The sequence below is a fragment of the Ascidia mentula genome, chromosome 1 (genome assembly GCF_947561715.1).
Source record: "Ascidia mentula chromosome 1, kaAscMent1.1, whole genome shotgun sequence".
In the NCBI taxonomy this organism is placed as follows: domain Eukaryota; kingdom Metazoa; phylum Chordata; class Ascidiacea; order Phlebobranchia; family Ascidiidae; genus Ascidia; species Ascidia mentula.
The window spans coordinates 25633627-25657611 of record NC_138566.1 but is presented as its reverse complement, the minus strand read 5'-3'; the positions used below and the strand labels follow the sequence as shown (position 1 = coordinate 25657611).

The 23985-nt window shown below is 38.4% G+C and overlaps 3 protein-coding genes and 1 pseudogene across 3 annotated transcripts; 1 reads left to right on the top strand and 3 right to left on the bottom strand.

Moving 5' to 3' along the window:
- Positions 1–4082: 4082 nt before the first annotated feature.
- On the bottom strand, positions 4083–7307 carry LOC145890550 (uncharacterized). Its single transcript, XM_082981662.1, has 6 exons — positions 7085–7307; positions 6612–6866; positions 5992–6156; positions 5520–5643; positions 5252–5301; positions 4083–5107 (listed from the first exon to the last, which is right to left on the bottom strand). Exons 1-6 carry the CDS (start codon positions 7305–7307, stop codon positions 4665–4667), a joined length of 1260 nt encoding a protein of 419 aa, XP_082837788.1. The 3' UTR covers positions 4083–4664.
- Positions 7308–7862: 555 nt separating this feature from the next.
- LOC145911418 (uncharacterized) lies at positions 7863–10262 on the bottom strand. The gene is made up of 5 exons (XM_082998747.1): positions 10159–10262; positions 9618–9701; positions 9436–9559; positions 9168–9217; positions 7863–9022 (listed from the first exon to the last, which is right to left on the bottom strand). Exons 1-5 carry the CDS (start codon positions 10244–10246, stop codon positions 8589–8591), a joined length of 780 nt encoding a protein of 259 aa, XP_082854873.1. The 5' UTR covers positions 10247–10262; the 3' UTR covers positions 7863–8588.
- Positions 10263–14964: 4702 nt separating this feature from the next.
- LOC145890541 (uncharacterized) lies at positions 14965–17691 on the bottom strand. Its single transcript, XM_082981651.1, has 6 exons — positions 17469–17691; positions 16997–17251; positions 16289–16540; positions 15820–15943; positions 15552–15601; positions 14965–15407 (listed from the first exon to the last, which is right to left on the bottom strand). The coding sequence occupies exons 1-6, from the start codon at positions 17689–17691 to the stop codon at positions 14965–14967; spliced, it is 1347 nt and encodes a 448-aa protein (XP_082837777.1).
- Positions 17692–21337: 3646 nt separating this feature from the next.
- LOC145890530 (uncharacterized) lies at positions 21338–22742 on the top strand (annotated as a pseudogene).
- Positions 22743–23985: the final 1243 nt, after the last annotated feature.

Sequence of the window (23985 nt, the reverse complement as noted above, 5' to 3'; positions counted from 1 at the left end):
GAGGTGAAAAGTTGGTTTGATTCTTTTTTTGCATTCATTTAAGCAAGCTAAACAGAAAAAGTTGGGTGAAGTGTTTTAGTAATTTGCTAATCCGAGCCCACCCGGCTTTAAGCATTGCTAGATTGTACACAGAGACAATAATGTATATAACACCTGTATATAAGCATTGATGACAGTATGTTTTTGTAATATAAACTTTATCAACTTTATTCATGCTTTCATAGATAATGGCGGAATTTTAGTTTGACAACATACTCCAATGTAGTTTCATACTCACAATTAGGAACAGATTTGGTTGTGGTTGTAGTACTTCTATTACTGGTTGTGGTACTGGTTGTAGTGCTTGGAGCAGTAATTTTGATCGTTGTTGTAGCTGATAGAAAACAAGTGTTGTTGGGCAGTTAATATAAATTCCAGCTCTAATACATCAGAATTGGATGCTCAGAAATAGCAAAAATCTGGGGCATAAGTTGATATTTTAAGTCACCGCCATTAACTTTTTCAAAAGTTATGTAAATATTTGTATACTTTAGGGCGTGGTTCGTATACATTCAAATCAAACTGATTTGCGGAAAACAAAACGTTGCTTTGTGTAAGGATTACACATTTCTTGGTCAACTGATTGAAAGCGGTAATTGTTGGATTCCTTTCCGTCGCGACTTTGCTACAAACGCCTGCAACCACACGCGCGGAAATTCAAACCGTTATAGACTAACCGCAAGTCGTCTTGCTACAAGTTTTCTTTTTATTGTAGCAGGCATAAGGTTATACAATAAATTCATTTGCTTTACATTACGTTTGCCATCGTTTAGATCTACTTCCAAAAAGTTTGCAGATTCTGTATGTCAACTGACTAAAACTGCGCATGAACACACTGCGTAGTTGTTCCTGTGTCGAGAATCCACCAGCACACACAGCACACATTAGTATATACAGTAAACTCTCAATAAAGCCAATAGGTCTTGACGTGGCAAGGGAAACTACTCGATCCGTCACGCAGTAAACAATAACCTACGGAAATTATACAACACAGAGCTGCGGGCTAAGAACTGAAAGTAACTTCAATACAGTTAGAAGGAAACCTAATCGAATGCACATCAATCAAAAGGAACAATACCCAATTAAAGATTAACATAAATCAGTGTCGTTTTGGTAGTGCAGAGTTCTTGGAGAGTTCACGTAATGTGATTGTTGAAACTGCTCGTTGGTTGGTTGATGTGTATTTTCATGTCGGGTTGTCGTTCCTATGAATTGAAAAAAGGCAATAGATCAAAGCTAATATGGATAATTCATTCCTTGTTGTTCAAAGTGACAAAGCGATTCATCCAACTGATTCTAACGTGAAGTACACGGCTGTAAATGACTCATTAGCTTTCACTGCGAAACTGAAACACGCTCTTTGCCTTTGTTTCGCGCGGTTGGTGAACCGCACTTCCTCCGCGTAAACGTATTCCACCAGAAATCCGTTGTAATCAACATTTATGACAGCCATATGTTTTTATAAAGCATTAAACACATCGATGATCATTGGCAAACTGGTTTCCTGGTTTCAAACTATGAGTTACAGTCAATAAGCACGAGTAACTTTAACATTTATCCTCAAAATCACTTCAATTATAATAAAAAACTTAAATAAAACATGCCTGTCTGTCCTTCGGATTCCGTGGATAAGAAGGGTCTGCAAATATAACATGCCGCGTAAAAAAGTTAATCGCAAGTTTGTCAAAGTTGTTTTAATGTAGCACCGTGTATAAATTTGCCACCATTACGTAACTGACATCCATACAAAACGACACAGATAACCTTCCAATTAATTACCTTCTATTGGATGTTACGTAGAGGATAGTGTGGAGGACTTGGAAAGCTGCACGCGCCTTAACTAGTTTTCGGAAAACACTTGTCCGGTGGGGAAGCTATATGTAGGAAATTCGGCTTGTTATGATTCGAAACACTTTAATATTTTGTTTTAACGTGGTCTTCTAAAACTGCTTTCTACTCTTTTACATTTACACCCGTCTTTCTGACGCCATCGCTGGTTATCTTGCTTGCGTTACGTCTTTCAACTTGCGCTACTTCTTCCAAGTCCCCTTTGTCGCGTAATCGCCACAATTATCTCTTTGTTTCTCTCTCGTCTTTGATGTATCCCTATATATTTGCGACTCTTTCTACAAATAAACAGATCCTGGTTCTCGGTCTAACAGATCACAATGTGATCTCTCAGATCATAGTTTTCGAACTCTCAGATCATGGCTTTTGGTCTCATTTTGTTCTGTCGGGATCTGCTGCCAACATGGTGTCGAAAGCTTGATATCGGGTCTTCGCCCATGCGGTTTCTGCTTCAGAATAGCTGCTAACGTGATTCGCTCTTGACCCAATCAAATATTCACTTGTCACATACTTGTGCCAAGTTTGAGACAAGACAACAGGTAGTAGTGTTAAGCACAACATTAAATATATACTCATTTTGCTTCAATAGTCTGCAAAAATTGTTTTACATTCCACGTTTGGTAAAAATCATTGATGAGATTCCAAACTGAAACCTTGAAATTAAACGAAAATACCATATGTTTGTGATATTTCAACAACCAATGTAACCCACGACAGTTTCAAACGATGTTAGCTGCACAGTTTTGTTCAAGCCCAAAGTAACCAGTTGTACTGAAAACTGAAAATAGGCTTTGACCACCAGGTATCATAATGAATTATGAATCTGACGCTCTTCTGGTGGAGAACAACAAATATACACCTTTTGTTTAAAAAAGATTGTATTTTCTGACGTTTCGCCTGTACGTACGACTAGGCTTCTTCAGAGAATAAAACAAACACAGTAGCGAAGCGAACCAACAGGGCAAAGAAATTGAGCGACGAAAACCGAAAGGGCGTAACAGCTAAAACACAGCGGGACATAATTCAATGGACAACATCGATCATGGGTCAAACGGCCAAACATGGTCTTTAGGTTTGGTTTGTAGGTTTGTTTCCCAAACCTAAAGACCGTATTCCCATGCTTCAAATGACCGGTGTAGTTTACTTAATTCCTTGTCTTGATTGTAACACTGTGTATATTGTCCAGACTAAGCGCAATTTAACGTCCCGTATTAAAGAACAAGGCAGCCATACGCAATATGGAACCCAATAAATCTGCCCTATGTGCCCACATGCTTGACACCGACCACCGTATCAATTGGAAGGAAGCAAAAGTATTAAAACAAGATACAATTTTGGCAAAACGGTTGGTTGTGGAAAATTATTATATTAATTCGCTACCGAATGTTTTAAATCGGAACGATGGAAAAGTACTTTCGCCCGTGTTCCGCAATTTCGCCCGTAATAATTCGTGACTTTTGTTTCCCATGTTTGGCCGTTTGACCCATGATTGATGTTGTCCATTGAATTATGTCCCGCTGTGTTTTAGCTGTTACGCCCTTTTGGTTTTCGTCGCTCAATTTCTTTGCCCTGTGGGTTCGCTTCGCTACTGTGTTTGTTTTATTCTCTGAAGAAGCCTAGTCGTACGTACAGGCGATACGTCAGAAAATACAATCTTTTTTAAACAAAAGGTGTATATTTGTTGTTCTCCACCAGAAGAGCGTCAGATTCGTAACCAGTTGTACCGCTTAAAGAAGTCCTCTACTTCGTATACATTTAAACCAAACTGATTTGCGGAAGACAAAAGGTTGCTTGATGGATGGATTACACGTTTTCTGGTCAACTGATTTAAAGCCGTAATTGTTGGATTCTTTTCCATCGCAACTTTGCTACAAACGCCTGCCACCACACTCACGGAATTCAAACCGTTATAGACTAACCGCAAGTCGTCTTGCTACAAGTTTTCTTTTTATTGTAGCAGGAATAAGGTTATACATTAATTTGATTTGGCTTTACACAATGTTTGTCATCGTTTAAATCTAATTCCATGAAGTTTGTTTATTCTGTATATCCACTGACAAAAACTGCGCATGCGCACACTACGTAGTTGTTCCTGTGTCGACCATGTCCGCACACACACAGCACACATCAGTATATACAGCAGACTCTCAATAAATCCAACGGGTCTTGACGTGGCAAGGGAAACTACTCGATCAAACAATAATTGACGGAAATTATACAACACAGAGCTGCGAGCTAAGAACTGAAAGTAACTTCAATACAGTTAGAAGGAAATGGGCGAGGAGAGTTCCTGGTTCTTCGCGTAGAGCGCATAATGATGGCACCACCGACTTACACGTAAGTGTATAACCTTTTTACGCACACAGTATAGCCATGTCTCTTATACGAGTTATACCCAGTGGCTTTTAAAGCTATGCCATATTTGCAAATAGTTGAAAACATTTTCAGAAATTCTTGAAAGTTATTTCCGTGCGAATGCATCATAATAAGTAGTAATATGCAAAACCAAAAACGGAAAAGCATTATAGCTCATATAACTGCTCTGAAATACATTAGAAACGTTTTGATTAATTTCTCAATCATTGTGAAAGCGAATTTTGTTTGTCACAAAGCCGTGAGTTATGTTGGTAACAACTGTTTGGTATCAAGCGAAAGACGTCCATGCATCACTACGAGATACGTTATTTCTGGACGTTATGGCAATCAATCACATGGCTCTATTAACATTCGAAAGCAAAATGGTGATCAAACAAATACGAAAATCACGCACAGCAGCGTTAACGGGTCAGGTTTTTATTGGGTTTCCTAACCGCTGTGTAAAGTTGATCAACAGAGGTGGTGGCAGTGGTATTCCCAATCATGTTTTTAACTTTGTCCAAACGGTCGTACATATTTCGGTCGTTGGCGTCTACCCCAGGCAAAGCTCCGTTTCCCGATGCCTTCAACCCAGAAGGTCGATGCAACTGTAGTTGATTGTAAGTATCCTGATAGTCCCTGTCTCGTTGCACTGTGCTGTAGACATCGCCATTGATTGCCCTTACACTATTTCCAAAAGCTTGCGATTGTTCCGGGTTGATTGCAACGTCGTAAGCATTGTATTGGGGATGCCTTGTGACGTCATAGGTGTTGCCTGCTTGACTGGAGGTAATTTCGGCTCTCGCTGAAGTTTCGCCATAAGCTGGCTCTGGTTCATAGTTGTCTGCTGCCGCAACAGGAAAAGCTGGAAAAAAACTCTGTTAACGTTTTGGTCATTTTTGTTTACAATAAGTTATATGGGCTTTGGTTTATTTCAGGTAGAAAATCGGCCAATTAAATGTAAAATGAATTGTTCTGTTGAGTATTCGGTTCCTTGCTCCTTTCTTACCTTCTGCTGCATTGTAACCGACTGCCTGTAAATTTCCAGATCGTTCAGACCTAAAAACATGTGTTTCAATATTAAGTTACCATTCTAAACATGATTAATTGCTGTTATGAATTGAAGCACCCACAATTTTCCAATGTGTATGTTTGTAAACGATAAATATGTATGTGATTAGCACAAAGATTTCTTATTCTAACATTCAACGAAACGAAAAACACCTGCTGGAGCCGAAATTACGAAATGGTTTTGTTGAAGTGGAAAATACACTCACCTTTTCGCTTTTCGCCTTCGTGAAATTAAACAGAAAAGAATAATGCATATAATAGCGAGTGCGAGGACACCAAAAATTGAACCAATCACAACGGACAAATTGCTCTTTTCAGAAGGATTTGTGGCTAAAACAAAATAAATGTTTAATATTGGATTTTATGTAAAATTTCTGCCTTCGCAATTTGTAATTTTGCATTTTCTCAAGTAAAAAGTTGGTTTAATTTATTTTTTTTGGATTAATTTAAGCAAGCTGAACAAAAGAAAGTTGGGTGAAGTGTTTTAGTAATTTGCTAATCCGAGACCACGCGATATTGAACAACGCTAGATTGTACGCAGAGACAATAATGTATGTAAACACCTGTATATAAGTATTGATGACAGTATGTTTTTGTAATATAAACTTTATCAACTTAATTTTGGTTTGACAACACACTCCAATGTAGTTTCATACTCACAATTAGGAACAGATTTACCAACTGTTGTGTTTTTCAGCGTGTTTTCGCGGGTGGTACTTTTGATGGTTGGGGCTGTTGTGGAGCTTGTTGCGGTGGTACCACTGGTACTTGCGGTGGTACTTCTGGTACTGGTTGTGGTACTGGTTGTAGTGCTTGGAGCAGTAATTTTGATCGTTGTTGTAGCTGATAGAAAACAAGTGTTGTTGGGCAGTTAATATAAATTCCAGCTCTAATACATCAGAATTGGATGCTCAGAAATAGCAAAAATCTGGGGCATGAGTTGATATTGCAAGCCACCGCCATTATTTTTGCATATTTTAAGGCGTTTAAAATACTCTGTTGCTTTAATATATCAGCATTTGTCCATTTACGAACAGCAAAGCTGTTATCAACATGTCCGAATTTTTGTGGTATGATCATTACTTGTAAATAGTTGCAAACAAGTTTTCTGGGTTTATTTGTGGATATTTGTAAAAAAACAAGGATAAAAATATCGGTAATGCCAAACACGGTTTGATTACATTGACCCTTTTCGGGATTAATTTTGTATTTTCTTTGGATTTCTCACACGTATTTTTGAACAATCTAAGTTTAAAACACACTATTACTTAACCAAATACTGTATAAGAATATCTAACCTGACGTCCTTTCACAAATGTATCGAGACGGATCGGTACATGGATAATCCAACCACCTCAAATCTCCGGGTTCCCATCTCCAACCCATTGTCACACAATCTTCATGTCCACCGTCGTTGTTTGGTTCATTGAATGTCCTATTCCCAACCTTCCCCACCCTCCACTGTGGGTTATCAACTCTAGATCCATCTGTCCATGCAAAGTTGTTTGAGCTCCGATTTCGTTTCGCTCCAATGAAGTAGCCGTAGGGTCGTTCTTCAAAGAAATGACAATATACTGTCACAACATAAGTTTAACCGTAGACATATGATTTAAAGCAGTAGTGAATCTCACAACTTGTATGGACTATATCAGTATACTGATCCACGTATTTGATATCATAGCATTACACACCATAGTTATTTAATACATTAAAGGTAGTAGTGAAGACTTTGCATTACAGTTGTGATTTTACGCCAGATAAAAAGACTTACGTCTGAGAGTTCCAATCCTGGCCACCAAAAAATCAAAAGTATCATTTGTTTTAACGTAGGCTACGTGAGCGTTCCATCTTTGACATGCAGTTACTGCTCCAGGATAGTTGTTGACTTTATTCGCTTTTGTCCCAATCAAATACTCCCTCGTCCCATGCTTGTGCCAAGTTTGAGATAAGACAACAGGTAGTAGTGTTAACGACAACATGAAATGTATACTCATTCTGCTTCAATGGTCTGCAAAAATGCAATTGTTTTACATTTCACGTTTGGTAAAAATCATTGATGAGATTCCAAAGTTAAACCTCGAAATTACATGAAAATATCTCATGTTTGTGATATTTCAACAACCAATGTAACCCACGACGGTTTCAAACGATGTTAGCTGCACAGTTTTGTTCAAGCCCAAGGTAACCAGTTGTACCGCTTAGAGAAGTCCTCTACTTCGTATACATTCAAACCAAACTGATTTGCGGAAGACAAAAGGTTGCTTATTGTATGGATTACACGTTTTCTGATCAACTGATTGAAAGCCGTAATTGTTGGATTCCTTTCCATTGCAACTTTGCTACAAACGCCTGCAACCACAGGCGCAGAAATTCAAACCATTATAGACTAACCGCAAGTCGTCTTGCTACAAGTTTTCTTTTTATTGTAGCAGGAATAAGGTTATACATTAATTTGATTTGGCTTTACACAATGTTTGTCATCGTTTAAATCTAATTCCATGAAGTTTGTTTATTCTGTATATACACTGACAAAAACTGCGCATGCGCACACTACGTAGTTGTTCCTGTGTCGACAATGTCCGCACACACAGCACACATCAGTATATACAGCAGACTCTCAATCAATCCAACAGGTCTTGACGTGGCAAGGGAAACTACTCGATCCTTCATGCAGTAAACAATAATTGACGGAAATTATACAACACAGAGCTGCGAGCTAAGAACTGAAAGTAACTTCAATACAGTTAGAAGGATATAGACGAGGAGAGTTCCTGGTTCTACGCGTACAGCGCATAATGATGGCACCACCGACTTGCACGTAAGTGTATAACCTTTTTCGCACACAGTATAGCCATGTCACTTGTACGAGCTATACAAGTGGATTTTAAAGCTATGTCATATTTGCAAATAGTTGTAAACATTTTCAGAAATTCTTAAAAGTTACTTCCGTGCGAATGCATCATAATTAGTAGTAATTTGCAAAACCAAAAACGGAAAAGCAATATAGCTCATATAACTGCTCTGAAATACATTAGAAACGTTTTGATTAATTTCTCAATCATTGTGAAAGCGAATTTTGTTTGTCACAAAGCCGTGAGTTATGTTGGTAACAACTGTTTGGCATCAATCGGATAAGGTCCATGCATCACTACGAGATACAATATTTCTGGACGTTATGGCAATCACATGGCTCTCAATCACATGGCTCTATTAACATTTAAAAGCAAAATGGTGATCAAACAAATACGAAAATCACGCACAGCAGCGTTAACGGGTCAGGTTTTATTGGGTTTCCTGACCGCTGTGTAAAGTTGATCAGCAGAGGTGGAGGCAGTGGTATTCCCACTCATGTTTTTAACTTTGTCCAAACGGTCGTACGTATTTCGGTCGTTGGCGTCTACCCCAGGCAAAGCTCCGTTTCCCGATGCCTTCAAACCAGAAGGTTGATGCAACTGTAGTTGATTGTAAGTATCCTGATAGTCCCTGTCTCGTTGCACTGTACTGTAGACATCGCCATTGATTGCCCTTACACTATTTCCAAAAGCTTGCGATTGTTCCGGGTTGATTGCAACGTCGTAAGCATTGTATTGGGGATGGCTGGTGACGTCATAGGTGTTGCTTGCTTGACTGGAGATATTTTCGGCTCTCGCTGAAGTTTCGGCATAAGCTGGCTCTGGTTCATAGTTGTCTGCTGCCGCAACAGGAAAAGCTGTAAAAAAACCTCTGTTAACGTTTTGGTCATTTTTGTTTATAATGAGTTATATGGAATTCAGTTTATTTCAGCTAGAAAATCGGCCAATTAAATGTAAAACGAATTGTTCTGTTTAGTGTTCGGTTCCTTCCTCTTTTCTTACCTTCTGCTGCATTGTAACCGACTGCCTGTAAGTTTCCAGATCGTTCAGACCTAAAAACATGTGTTTCAATATTGAGTTACCATTCTAAACATGATTAATTGCTGTAATGAATTAAAGCACCCACAATTTTCCAATGTGTATGTTTGTAAACGATAATTATGTATCGGATTGGCACAAAGATTTCTTATTCTGACATGCAACGAAACAAAAAACACCTGCTGGGGCCGAAATTACGAAATGGTTTTGTTAAAGTGGAAAATACACTCACCGTTTCGCTTTTCGCCTTCGTGAAATTAAACAGAAAAGAATAATGAATATAATAGCGAGTGCAAGGACACCAAACAATGAACCTATCACAACGGACAGATTGATCTTTTCCGAAGGATTTGTGGCTGAAACAAATAAAAGTTTAATGTTGGATTTTCATCAAATTTCAGGGTTCGCAGGTACTTGCTGTGGTACTTCTGGTACTGACTCTGGTACTTCTGGTACTGGTTGCAGTGCTTCCAACAGGAGTATTGGTCGTTGTTGTTTCTAATAGAAAGCAAGTGTTGTTGGGCGGTAAAAATTTATTCCAGCTTTGATACATCAGAATTGGATGCTCACAAATAGCAAAAATCTGGGGCATGAGTTGATATTGCAAGCCACCGCCATTATTTTTGCATATTTTAAGGCGTGTAGAAATACTCTGTTGCTTTAATATATCAGCATTTGTCCATTTACGAACAGCAAAGCTGTTATCAACATGTCCGAATTTTTGTGGCATGATCATTACTTGTAAATAGTTGCACACAAGTTTTCTGGGTTTATTTGTGGATATTTGTAAAAAAAGCAAGGATAAAAATATCGGTAATGCCAAACACGGTTTGATTACATTGACCCTTTTTGGGATTAATTTTGTGTTTTCTTTGGATTTCTCACACGTATTTTTGAACAATCTAAGTTTAAAACACACTATTACTTAACCAAATACTGTAAAAGAATATCTAACCTGACGTCCTTTCACAAATGTATCGAGCCGGAGCGGTGCATGGATAATCCAACCACCTCAAATCTCCGGGCTCCCATCTCCAACCCATTGTCACACAATCTTCATGTCCACCGTCGTTGTTTGGTTCACTGAAGTTTATATTCCCAACCTTCCCCACCCTCCACTGTGGGTTATCAACTCTAGATCCATCTGTCCAGTTAAAGTTGTTTGTTCTCCCAATTCGTTTCGCTCCAATGAAGTAGCCGTAGGGTTGTTCTGCAAAGAAATGGCAATTTAGACAACATACGTTTAACCGTAGACATATGATTTAAAGCAATTGTGAATCTCACAACCTGTGTGGAATATATCAGTATACTGATCCACGAATTTTATATCATAGCATTACACAACAGAGTTATTCAATACATTAAAGGTAGTAGTGATGACTTTGCATTACAGTTGTGATTTTGCTCCAGACAAAAGACTTACCAGTGAGATTTCCAATTTTATCCACCAAAAAATCAAAAATATCTTTTGTTTTGACGTTGGCCACATGAGCATTCCATCCTTGACATGCAGTTTCTGCTTCAGAATAGCTGTTATTCGATCTTGACCCAATTAAATACTCCCTCGGCTCATGCTTGTGCCAAGGTTGACACAAGACAACAGGTAGCAGTGTTAGCGACAACATTAAATATCTATTCATTCTGCTTCAATATTCTGCAAAAATGCAATTGCTGTACATTTCACGTTTGGTAAAAATCATTGATGAGATTCCAAAATGAAACCTCGAAATTAAACAAAAATATCTCGTGTTTGTGGTATTTGAACAACTGACGTAACCAACGACGGTTTTGTTTAATGATGTTAGCAGCACAGTTTTGTTCAAATCCAATGTAACCAATTGTACCGCTCAGAGAACTCCTCTACTTCGTATACATTCAAATCAAACTGATTTGCGGAAAACAAAACGTTGCTTTGAGTAAGGATTACACATTTCTTGGTCAACTGATTGAAAGCCGTAATTGTTGGATTCCTTTCCGTCGCGACTTTGCTACAAACGCCTGCAACCACACGCGCGGAAATTCAAACCGTTATAGACTAACCGCAAGTCGTCTTGCTACAAGTTTTCTTTTTATTGTAGCAGGCATAAGGTTATACAATAAATTCATTTGCTTTACATTACGTTTGCCATCGTTTAGATCTACTTCCAAGAAGTTTGCAGATTCTGTATGTCAACTGACTAAAACTGCGCATGAACACACTGCGTAGTTGTTCCTGTGTCGAGAATCCACCAGCACACACAGCACACATTAGTATATACAGTAAACTCTCAATAAAGCCAATAGGTCTTGACGTGGCAAGGGAAACTACTCGATCCGTCACGCAGTAAACAATAACCTACGGAAATTATACAACACAGAGCTGCGGGCTAAGAACTGAAAGTAACTTCAATACAGTTAGAAGGAAACCTAATCGAATGCACATCAATCAAAAGGAACAATATCAAATTAAAGATTAACATAATCAGTGTCGTTTTGGTAGTGCAGGGTTCTTGGAGAGTTCACGTAATGTGGTTGTTGAAACTGCTCGTTGGTTGGTTGGTGTGTATTTTCATGTTGGGTTGTCGTTCCTATGAATTGAAAAAAGGCAATAGATCAAAGCTAATATGGATAATTCATTCCTTGTTGTTCAAAGTGACAAAGCGATTCATCAAACTGATTCTAACGTGAAGTAGACGGCTGCAAATGACTCATTAGCTTTCACTGCGAAACTGAAACACGCTCTTTGCCTTTGTTTCGCGCGGTTGGTGAACCGCACTCCCTCCGCGTAAACGTATTCCACCAGAAATCCGTTGTAATCAACATTTATGACAGCCATATATTTTTATAAAGCATTAAACACATCGATGATCATTGGCAAACTGGTTTCCTGGTTTCAAACTATGAGCTAAAGTCAATGAGCACGAGTAACTTTAACATTTATCCTCAAAATCACTTTAATTGAAAAACAAAAAATTAAATAAAACATGCCTTTCTGTCCTTCGGATTCCGTGGATAAGAAGGGTCTGCAAATATAACATGCTGTGTAAATGAGTTAACCGCAAGTTTGTCAAAGTTGTTTAAATGTAGTTTGTTTTAATGTACCGTGTATAAATTTGCCACCATTACGTAACTGGCATCCATAGAAAACGACACAGTTAACCTTCCAATAAATTACCTTCTATTGGATTTTTGTGATGTTACGTAGAGGATAGTAATGCACAAGGTCACAGTTACGGCAACACCAGCAATCACCCAACCAATGATGGCCAGGGTTTTCCAGTAAATTTGTTCACTAATAGCTGAAAAATATCACAGAAAAATAAAATATCGTCTTTTAGTTACATATGTCCCACATTTTATGCAAATTTAAACAAAATGTGTGCAAATTACTTTGGAAAAGCCATATCTCTGTGTTTGCAATCGTTACATACAATCAAATATTTGTTGTTTGCTGTTTAAGGTTACCTTGGTTTTTTTGTGCGGTATTTCTGTTTTCTACAACTGTTGAGTGCCTCAATATCACAGCTAACATTGTTGATGAAACATTCATTGTTACTGTAGCTAACGAAGTTGTTGCAGTAGCTTTTGTTGTTGCTGCAGCTTTCGTTGTTATTGCAGTTTTTGTTGTTGTTGCACAAGTACTTTGCTATGTAACTTAAAGACAAAATTAAATTTGACTTTACGGCAGTCAGAAAGGTCATTATGCAACATCGAGGTTGTTTAAAAAAACAATATTTATTTGCAGAAAAACTATCTATTCACAAGTTGTAATTTTTCATGTCATTTCTTCGGCTATGGTTTTTAACCTACGTATCTAACCTGACCGCCTTGCACAAATGTATCGAGACGGATCGGTGCATGAATAATCCAACCACCTCAAATCTCCGGGCTCCCATCTCCAACCCATTGTCACACAATCTTCATGTCCACCGTCGTTGTTTGGTTCACTGAAGTTTATATTCCCAACCTTCCCCACCCTCCACTGTGGGTTATCAACTCTAGATCCATCTGTCCACTCAAAGTTGTTTGAGATCCGATTTCGTTTCGCTCCAATGAAGTAGCCGTAGGGTCGTTCTTCAAAGAAATCGCAATATACTGTCACAACGTAAGTTTAACCGTACACATATGATTTAAAGCAGTTGTGAATCTCACAACCTGTATGGACTATATCAGTATACTGATCCACGTATTTGATATCATAGCATTACACACCGGAGTTATTCAATACATTAAAGGTAGTAGTGATGACTTTACATTACAGTTGTGATTTTGCTCCAGACAAAAAGACTTACTTCTTAGAGTTCCTATCTTTTCCACCAAAAAATCAAAAGTATCGTTTGTTTTGACGTTGGCAACATGAGCGTTCCATTCTTGACATGCAGTTTCTGCTTCAGAATAGCTGCTAACGTTATAAGCTCTTGACCCAATTAAATACTCCCTCGTCTCATGCTTGTGCCAAGGTTGAGACAAGACAACAGGTATTAGTGTTAACGACAACATTAAATATCTATTCATCCTGCTTCAATATTCTGCAAAAATGCAATTGCTGTACATTTCACGTTTGGTAAAAATCATTGATGAGATTCCGAAATGAAACCTCGAAATTACATGAAAATATCTCATGTTTGTGATATTTGAACAACCCATGTAACCAACGACGGTTTCAAACGATGTTAGCTGCACAGTTTTGTTCAAGCCCAAGGTAACCAGTTGTACCGCTTAAAGAAGTCCTCTACTTCGTATACATTTAAACCAAACTGATTTGCGGAAGACAAAACGTTGCTTATTGTATGGATTACCCATTTCTTGGTCAACTGATTGAAAGCCGTAATTGTTGGATTCCTTTCCATCGCAACTTTGCTACAAACGCCTGCAACCACACGCGCGGAAATTCAAACCATTATAGACTAACCGCAAGTCGTCTTGCTACAAGTTTTCTTTTTATTGTAGCAGGAATAAGGTTATACATTCATTTGATTTGGCTTTACACTATGTTTTTCATCGTTTAAATCTAATTCCATGAAGTTTGTTTATTCTGTATATCCACTGACAAAAACAGCGCATGCGCACACTACGTAGTTGTTCCTGTGTCGAGAATCCACCAGCACACACACAGCACACATCAGTATATACAGCAGACTCTCAATCAATCCAATAAGTCTGGACGTGGCAAGAGAAACTACTCGATCCTTCATGCAGTAAACAATAATCTACGGAAATTATACAACACAGAGCTGCGAGCTAAGAACTGAAAGTAACTTCAATACGGTTAGAAGGAAATGGGCGAGGAGAGTTCCTGGTTCTACGCGTAGAGCGCGTAATGATGGCACCACCGACTTGCACGTAAGTGTATAACCTTTTACGCACACAGAATAGCCATGTCACTTGTACGAGCTATACCCAGTGGCTTTTAAAGCTATGTAATATTTGCAAATAGTTGTAAACATTTTCATAAATTCTTAAAAGTTATTTCCGTGCGAATGCATCATAATTAGTAGTAATATGCAAAACCAAAAACGGAAAAGCATTATAGCTCATATAACTGCTCTGAAATACATTAGAAACGTTTTGATTAATTTCTCAATCATTGTGAAAGCGAATTTTGTTTGTCACAAGGCCGTGAGTTATGTTGGTAACAACTGTTTGGTATGAATCGGATAAGGTCCATGCATCACTACGAGATACATTATTTCTCGACATTATGGCAATCAATCACATGGCTCTATTAACATTCAAAAGCAAAATGGTGACCAAAAAAATACAAAAACCACGCGCAGCAGCGTTAACGGGTCAGGTTTTTATTGGATTTCCTGACCGCTGTATAAAGTTGATCGGCAGAGGTGGAGGCAGTGGCATTCCCACTCATATGTTTGATGTTGTTCAACCGGTCGTAAGTATTTCGGTCGTTGGTGTCTACCTCAGGCAAAGGTCCGTTGCCCGATGCCTTCAAACCGGAAGGTTGATGCAACTGTAGTTGATTGTAAGTATCCTGATAGTCCCTGTCTCGTTGCACTGTGCTGTAGACATCGCCCTTGATTGCCCTTTCACTATTTCCAAAAGCTTGCGATTGTTCCGGGTTGATTGCAACGTCGTAAGCATTGTATTGGGGATGCCTTGTGACGTCATAGGTGTTGCCTGCTTGACTGGAGTTAATTTCGGCTCTCGCTGAAGTTTCGGCATAAGCGGGCTCTGGTTCATAGTTGTCTGCTGCCGCAACAGGAAAAGCTGTAAAAAAACTCTGTTAACGTTTTGGTCATTTATGTTTATAATAAGTTAAATGGAATTCAGTTTATTTCAGGTAGAAAATCGGCCAATTAAATGTAAAATGAATTGTTCTGTTGAGTATTCGGTCCCTTGCTCTTTTCTTACCTTCTGCTGCATTGTAACTGACTGCCTGTAAATTTCCAGATCGTTCAGACCTAAAAACATGTGTTTCAATAGTAATTTACCATTTTATACATTATTAACTGCTGTAATCAATTGTAGCACCCACAATTTTCCAATGTGTATGTTTGTAAACGATAAATATGTATCGGATTAGCACAAAGATTTCTTATTCTAACATTCAACGAAACGAAAAACACCTGCTGGAGCCGAAATTACGAAATGGTTTTGTTAAAGTGGAAAATACACTCACCTTTTCGCTTTTCGCCTTCGTGAAATTAAACAGAAAAGAATAATGCATATAATAGCGAGTGCGAGGACACCAAAAATTGAACCTATCACAACGGACAGATTGATCTTTTCCGAAGGATTTGTGGCTATAAAATAAAATAAAAGTTTAATGTTTGATTTTCGTCAAATTTCATGGTTCGCAAGTTGTAATTTTGCTTTCTCTGAGGTGAAAAGTTGGTTTGATTCTTTTTTTGCATTCATTTAAGCAAGCTAAACAGAAAAATTTTGGTGAAGTGTTTTAGTAATTTGCTAATCCGAGCCCACGCGGCTTTAAGCATTGCTAGATTGTACACAGAGACAATAATGTATATAACACCTGTATATAAGCATTGATGACAGTATATTTTTGTAATATAAACTTTATCAACTTAATTTCAGTTTGACAACATACTCCAATGTAGTTTCATACTCACAATTAGGAACAGATTTACCAACTGTTGTGTTTTTCAGCGTGTTTTCGCGGGTGGTACTTTTGATGGTTGGGGCTGTTGTGGAGCTTGTTGCGGTGGTACTTCTGGTACTGGTTGTGGTACTTCTGGTACTTGTTGCGGTGGTACTTATGGTACTGGTTGTAGTACTTCTGGTACTTGTTGTTGTACTTCTGGTACTGGTTGTAGTACTTCTGGTACTGGTTGTGGTACTGGTTGTAGTGCTTGGAGCAGTAATTTTGATCGTTGTTGTAGCTGATAGAAAACAAGTGTTGTTGGGCAGTTAATATAAATTCCAGCTCTAATACATCAGAATTGGATGCTCAGAAATAACAAAAATCTGGGGCATGAGTTGATATTGCAAGCCACCGCCATTATTTTTGCATATTTTAAGGCGTGTAGAAATACTCTGTTGCTTTAATATATCAGCATTTGTCCATTTACGAACAGCAAAGCTGTTATCAACATGTCCGAATTTTTGTGGTATGATCATTACTTGTAAATAGTTGCACACAAGTTTTCTGGGTTTATTTGTGGATATTTGTAAAAAAACAAGGATAAAAATATCGGTAATGCCAAACACGGTTTGATTACATTGACCCTTTTTGGGATTAATTTTGTATTTTCTTTGGATTTCTCACACGTATTTTTGAACAATCTAAGTTTAAAACACACTATTACTTAACCAAATACTGTATAAGAATATCTAACCTGACCGCCTTTCACAAATGTATCGAGCCGGTTGGTCGCATGGATAATCCAACCACCTCAAATCTCCGGGTTCCCATCTCCAACCCATTGTCACACAATCTTCATGTCCACCGTCGTAGTTTGGTTCATTGAATGTCCTACCCCCAACCTTCCCCACCCTCCACTGTGGGTTATCAACTCTAGATCCATCTGTCCATGCAAAGTTATTTGTACCCCCAATTCGTCTCGCTCTAATGAAGTAGCCGTAGGGTTTTTCTTCAAAGAAATCGCAATACTTGATTACATCATTAGTTTAACCGTAGACATATGATTTAAAGCAGTAGTGAATCTCACAACCTGTATGGACTATATCAGTATACTGATCCACGAATTTGATTTCATAGCATTACACACCAGAGTTATTTAATACATCAAAGGTAGTAGTGAAGACTTTGCATTACAGTTGTGATTTTGCTCCAGACAAAAGACTTACCTGTGAGAGTTCCAATCTTGGTCACCAAAAAATCAAAAGTATCATTTGTTTTGACGTTGGCCACATGAGCGTTCCATCCTCGACATGCAGTTAATGCTCCAGGATAGCTGCTAACGTTATTCGCTCTTGACCCAATCAAATATTCACTTGTCCCATACTTGTGCCAAGTTTGAGATAAGACAACAGGTAGTAGTATTAACGACAACATGAAATATCTATTCATTGTGCTTCAATATTCTGCAAAAACGCAATTGTTTTCATTCCACGTTTGGTAAAATCATTGATGAGATTCCAAAATTGAAACCTCGAAATTATACGAAAATATCTCATGTTTGTGATATTTCAACAACCAGTGTAACCCACGACGGTTTTGAGAGATGTTAGTTGCACAGTTTTGTTCAAGCCCAAGGTAACCAGTTGTGCCGCTTAAAGAAGTCATCTGCTTAATATACATTTGAACAAACTGATTTGCGGAAAACAAAACGTTGCTTTGTGTATGGATTATACGCTTTCTGCTCAACTGATTTAAAGCCGAAATTGTTGGATTCTCTTACGTCGCGACTTTGCTACAAACGCCTGCAATCACAAGCGCGGAAATTCAATCCATTATAGACTAACCGCAAGTCATCTTGCTACAAGTTTTCTTTTTGATGTAGCAGGCATAAGGTTATACATTAATTTGATTTGGCATTACACCACCTTTGCCACCGTTTAAATCCACTTCCACGAAATTTGCTGATTCTGTATGCCAACTGACATAAACAGCGCATGCGCACACTACGTAGTTGTATCTGTGTCGAGAATCCACCAGCACACACACAGCGCACATCAGTACAGCACACTCTCAATAAATCCAACGGGTCTTGACGTGGCAAGAGAAACTACTCGATCCTTCATGCAGTAAACAATAATCTACGGAAATTATACAACAGAGAGCTGCGAGCTAAGAACTGAAAGTAACTTCAATACAGTTGGTAGGAAATGGGCGAGGAGAGTTCCTGGTTCTACGCGCACAGCGCATAATGGCGGCACCGACTTATACGAAGGTACAAGCTTTCACACACAGAGTATAGCCATGTCACTTGTACGAGTTATACCCAGTGGCTTTTAACCCTATGCCATATATACAATTAGTTAAATACGTTTTCATAAACCTTACAAATTTGTTTCGCGTAAATGCATCATAACTATAGTAAGAAAAGCATTATAGCCAATATAACTGCTCCGAAATTCATTAGCAAACGTTTTGATTGAATCCTCAATCATTTTGAATACGAAATTCGACTCACAAAGCCGTGAGTTATGTTCGTAACAACTGTTTGGAATCAAGCGAAAAACGTCCAAGCATCATTACGAGATACGTTATTTCTGGACGTTATGGCAATCAATCACATGGCTCTATTAACATTCAAAAGCAAAATGGTGATCAAACTAATACGAAAATAACGCGCAGCAGCGTTATCGTGTCTGGTTTTTATTGGGTTTCCTGACCGCCATGTTAAGTTGATCGGCAGAGGTTGAGTCAGTGGTATTCCCACTCATATGTTCAACGTTGTTCAACCGGTCGTAAGCATTTCGGTCGTTGGTGTCTATTTCAGGCAAAGGTTCTTTTCTCGATGCCTTCAAACCAGCAGGTTGATGCAAATGTAGTTGATTGCAAGTATCCTAACGCGCAGCAGCGTTATCGTGTCTGGTTTTTATTGGGTTTCCTGACCGCCATGTTAAGTTGATCGGCAGAGGTTGAGTCAGTGGTATTCCCACTCATATGTTCAACGTTGTTCAACCGGTCGTAAGCATTTCGGTCGTTGGTGTCTATTTCAGGCAAAGGTTCGTTTCTCGATGCCTTCAAACCAGCAGGTTGATGCAAATGTAGTTGATTGCAAGTATCCTGGTCGTCTCCATGGCGTTGCACCGTGCTGCAGACATCGCAATTATTTACGCGATCACTACTTCCAAAAGCTGGCGCGGTTGTTCCGGGTCCCTTGCAACGTCATAAGCATTGTATTGAAGATGCCTTGTGACGTCATAGATGTTGCCAATGGAGTTGTCAGCTGCCGCATCGCCTGCTGTAAGTATAAAGATACTGCCCTCTTCGGAATTGAAAGCAACTTCAGTTACCGTTTATACCCATGTACGGTGATAAGTCGTATAATGTTTTATAGTTTAACTAAACGTATTGTATGAGGGCCTTCAAGACGCGACTGAAAGAGCATCGCCGTGACGTCGCATCGAAAGATGCCAGCAAGACTGCGTTGGCCAATCATGCGGTGACATTGCGACATAAAGTTGACTTTGATAGAGGCCAAGTCCTGGAAATGGAGCTGGACCACGCCAAGCGGCTATTTCTTGAGTCGTTGCACCACCACAAAAATAGTGGTTGCGTCAATAACAAAGAACAATGTGTATTATTTCCCGCAGTTTACAATAATTTGTTGTAATTGTTGTGTCGTAAAATACAATACGTTTATGCCAGAAGAGCAGTACATTTTTAAATGTATTGTAGATAAGTGGAAGTACACAAAACTACAATTTTTTCAATCCATTAATTCACTGTTCGGCACCTTTCATGCCTACTACACACCTCCTGCTTCACTGTCATCAATATTTTGCAAGTTTCTTGAACGTTCTGACCTTTTGAGACATATATTTTGACAAAATTATAAGGTGACAAAATTATGCAATAAAATATAATGCGACAGAGGTTGTGCACACTGAGTGGCAACTTTAAAAGAAAATTTGATGAGAAAAAAAATCTGCAAAATAAGCATAAACAAACGTGGATGTTTTGTGAATGGAATATGTGTAGTATTGTTTGAATATTGTTTTTATTAATCCAACTTTAAAGGCAAAAATGCATCAAAAATTGTTTGACGATAAGCTGAGTTTACGTAGAGTGGAGGGTAAAATATTCTTACCTCTGAGCTTTTCGCTTTTGTGATGTCACATAGTAAATAACAATGCAAATAATAGCGATTATGACGACACCAAACATCGAACCTATCACAACTGGCAGACTGCTTTTTCCTTGTGGATTTGTGACTAAAATAACATTAAAATGACGTTTTTTTATTTCTTTAGATTTCCTAATATAAATATTATGACCGACATTAGATTCACTTCTGCCAACCTACAAAATTGTTTGTGAAATATCTTTTTAATTTGCCAATAATTTATCTGATTTGCCAGAATGCTAACTGAGGTATTTATTTTTATACCATTTTTAATGTATACTTTTTCTTCTTACAATTAGAAGAATGACTTGTGGTACTGGTTGTGGTATTTCTGGCACTAGTTGTGGTGCGCCGAAAAGAAGTTGTTTTGGACGATGTAACTACAAGAGAATATTCGTTATAAAGCTCTGGCCATTTCTGAAATATCGACTTATCTCCTGACCTGGTTACCTAAATGTGGCAGAATCTAGCCATTGATTTCGCGCAGTTAGGTTTTTTACGACGAAATAGCATCAAGCTAGGGAATATTGCGAACCAATCGACGAAAATATTTGTGAAATATGATTTTAATTTTTCATTACTCGTTATTTGTTGTTGTATTTCTGGTACTAGTTTAGGTGTGCCGAGAAAAGGTTGTTGTTGTTATTGTGACTGGTAGAAAATACATATTGTTGTGGGCGGAAAGAAATATATTCCTGTTAACATATCAGGCACTGAATGCTTACAAATAGGATCAAACTGTGGCGAATTGTTTGTGATAAACTAGTTGTACCAAATCATGAATATATGTTGTCAAAATTAGGGAGCCAGGGCTTGAGTTGATATTTCAGAATTGGGCATTTCGAGCGCCATCGATTTTTGTAAAAGTCAAACCGAATATCTTTTGAATTATTCTTGAGGCTCTTCTGAAAAAAACGTATGTATGAATTTGGTTTAGCCATCTTACCTATAGGTATTAACGGTGTTTTGACAAAGTCCACTATTTTATATGACCCCATACATAAACAAATGAAGGGTGCATTAGGAATTATGTCCAAATGCAATATCCACCGTGGTAGCTGCACAGTAGGTACACGTATTTTTACGTGGGCGATACCTCATAGAGTCGATTGTCCAGTCGTTACACCGATGGGAACTCATGAATTAACCTTACATTTCAGAAATACTGATAATATATATCGTTTAGAGGTAAAAGATTTGGGACTTAGCATTCACCATCATACCACTTGTTCTAAAGAAATTCGCACTTGTTATGGCCAAGGCGCCATCTGTACAGGAGGCATGATAATTGTGCCGAAAAATTGCAATGTCGCTATTCTTTTACCACTGATGGTACGAAAAGCGAATTTTTCCCCTGATGAAGGTCCAGATAATGTCGGACTTTTTATTAATGAAGCCATGGACACTGTCTCCGCCTCAATACATGATTTAACTACAAGTATACACTTTTTGGAGTGTCAAACTCAGTCATTATTATCAACCATATATTCACTTCTAGCAAGGCAATACCCTGGTGAAATACTTAGCAAACTCTTAGGAGGTAAGAGAGCTGGGATAACTGTTGGCGATCTTATGACGGAAATTTCTTGTGAAAGTATAAATGGTACTATTGTAGAAGAATTACGTCACAAAAATTTATTTGCCACAAGACCTTTAATCAAATATTGATTCCAAAGGTAACATGTCAGTAGGACAATTATTTAGAGATGGTTTTGTTTATCCCACAGTTAAGTTTGTTGTAAATTATGTTCCTGGCAGAGTTATGTCATTTAACATTAACAACACATTTTACGTTTATGATAACTATACCCTATCACATGTTGACTCTAAAGTAGATTTTGTAACTCCAACATTAGCTCCTGTAAAATACCATCAGGAGGAACTAGATTTTCAAACCTACGAAGATAATTTACCTCGGCCCAGTAGTGGTTTTGAAGATTTAAATTCGATGTTAGCCTTACTCAGCCAATCGCGCTTAACAAACGACAAGCTTTACCAATTTATCGACAGCAACACAGATCCTACAACCGAAGTTGATGTATCCTACTTATCTTCAACGATCGAAGCGGCTTCCAAGAACGCTTTACTGCATCTGATAAGTTCGATAACATCGCCTTTTCTATGTTTTGTCTTTTTAGTAATATATATACTAGCTGGAATTTGGGCGATTCTACTCACCGGATGGGTCATTAAAGTCTACGGACGATTAGTCTACGATAGACTGATGCAGCTTCGAGCATCGAACGGAAATGAAACTACAGAAGGTAACACTGTGGCATCTGACAGAAATCACGCGAAACCTTTATACCCTAAATTGATATAAAGACGGATTTTGCTCAAACACAGACATTTCATTCATGTGAGGTGGCTGTAACGATATATTGATTTGCAACGAACCGCCTGACTTTACCTTGTGTCCCTTGTAAGTAACTGCCAGAATCGTTGAAGGAAATTGTATAACAGTTATTCTAGATTCGACATGGCTACGTGTTTCCAAAACGTTAATGTTTATTTAATTTTTGAACTTGCTGAAGGAAAATAGCAGGAGAAATGCACAAAATGACGCGAAATTGGTGTTATAATGCAAAAGCATTTGGGCAAGCGCGACATCTCGCGACCGTGTCCCCTCGACACAGACTGAATCTTTTTTTTATTCACCGAGCAAAGACTCGAAGAGCATATAATTGCTAGTCGCAAGGCACATTAACACGCCACATTTTTCGCAAGTGATCAGACGTTACAAACTTGATTACTGAGCACTGAAGCCAGACTTGGGAGCCGTAGGTAAAAAATAATTCGCAGTGATTAACCTACGAAGTTCCAAATGCACTGGTAAAATTAAAAAGCGACTTATTTTACAGACCGCAGAAGGCATTCATCACTCTCTAAATACTGCGTGTCTATACAATGCAATGTGGGAGATTTGTGCATACGGCCAAGGCGCAAGTTACATTTCACATTTGCAAATCCTTTTTAGCCCACACTGACCGTCAAACTTTGCCAACTCTGCTCAGTACAAAAGCTTGTTCGTTTAACTAATTGGGATTTTTGAACACACGCCTCATGTCGAACCTATCTGTATTGGTATGCACGACCCTAACGGACAGTATAGTTACTCACAAGTTATGATAATCGTGTTGATTAATTTGTTCGCTGTGTCGATATTAGCGCTATAGTGACCTCACATGGCAGCAATAAAGTCCCTTATAAGACTCGTAAACACGAGCAATTCAATGTCACTCATTCATGTCCCCTACGCGTCAAAGTAGACAACATAATATCTTGATGTACTATATTATAAACTTGTTTGTGAATTATAACTTTCATGTGTTTTGTTTTGTGTTAACCTTAGGCCTAGATATAACGGCAGGATGTTCGAGTTTTTTTTGACAGACACGAGCAGATCATTATACGTTGATGATTACGTTCGAGTGTTCACAGCACGGACATCTCAATATGTACGTTTGACAACTCAACAATCTCTGACGATTTCCGGAGTTCGATTGACGCATATTTCGACGGCGTACGCGATCTTTCAACTTTCAACGATCACCACCGTCTATACT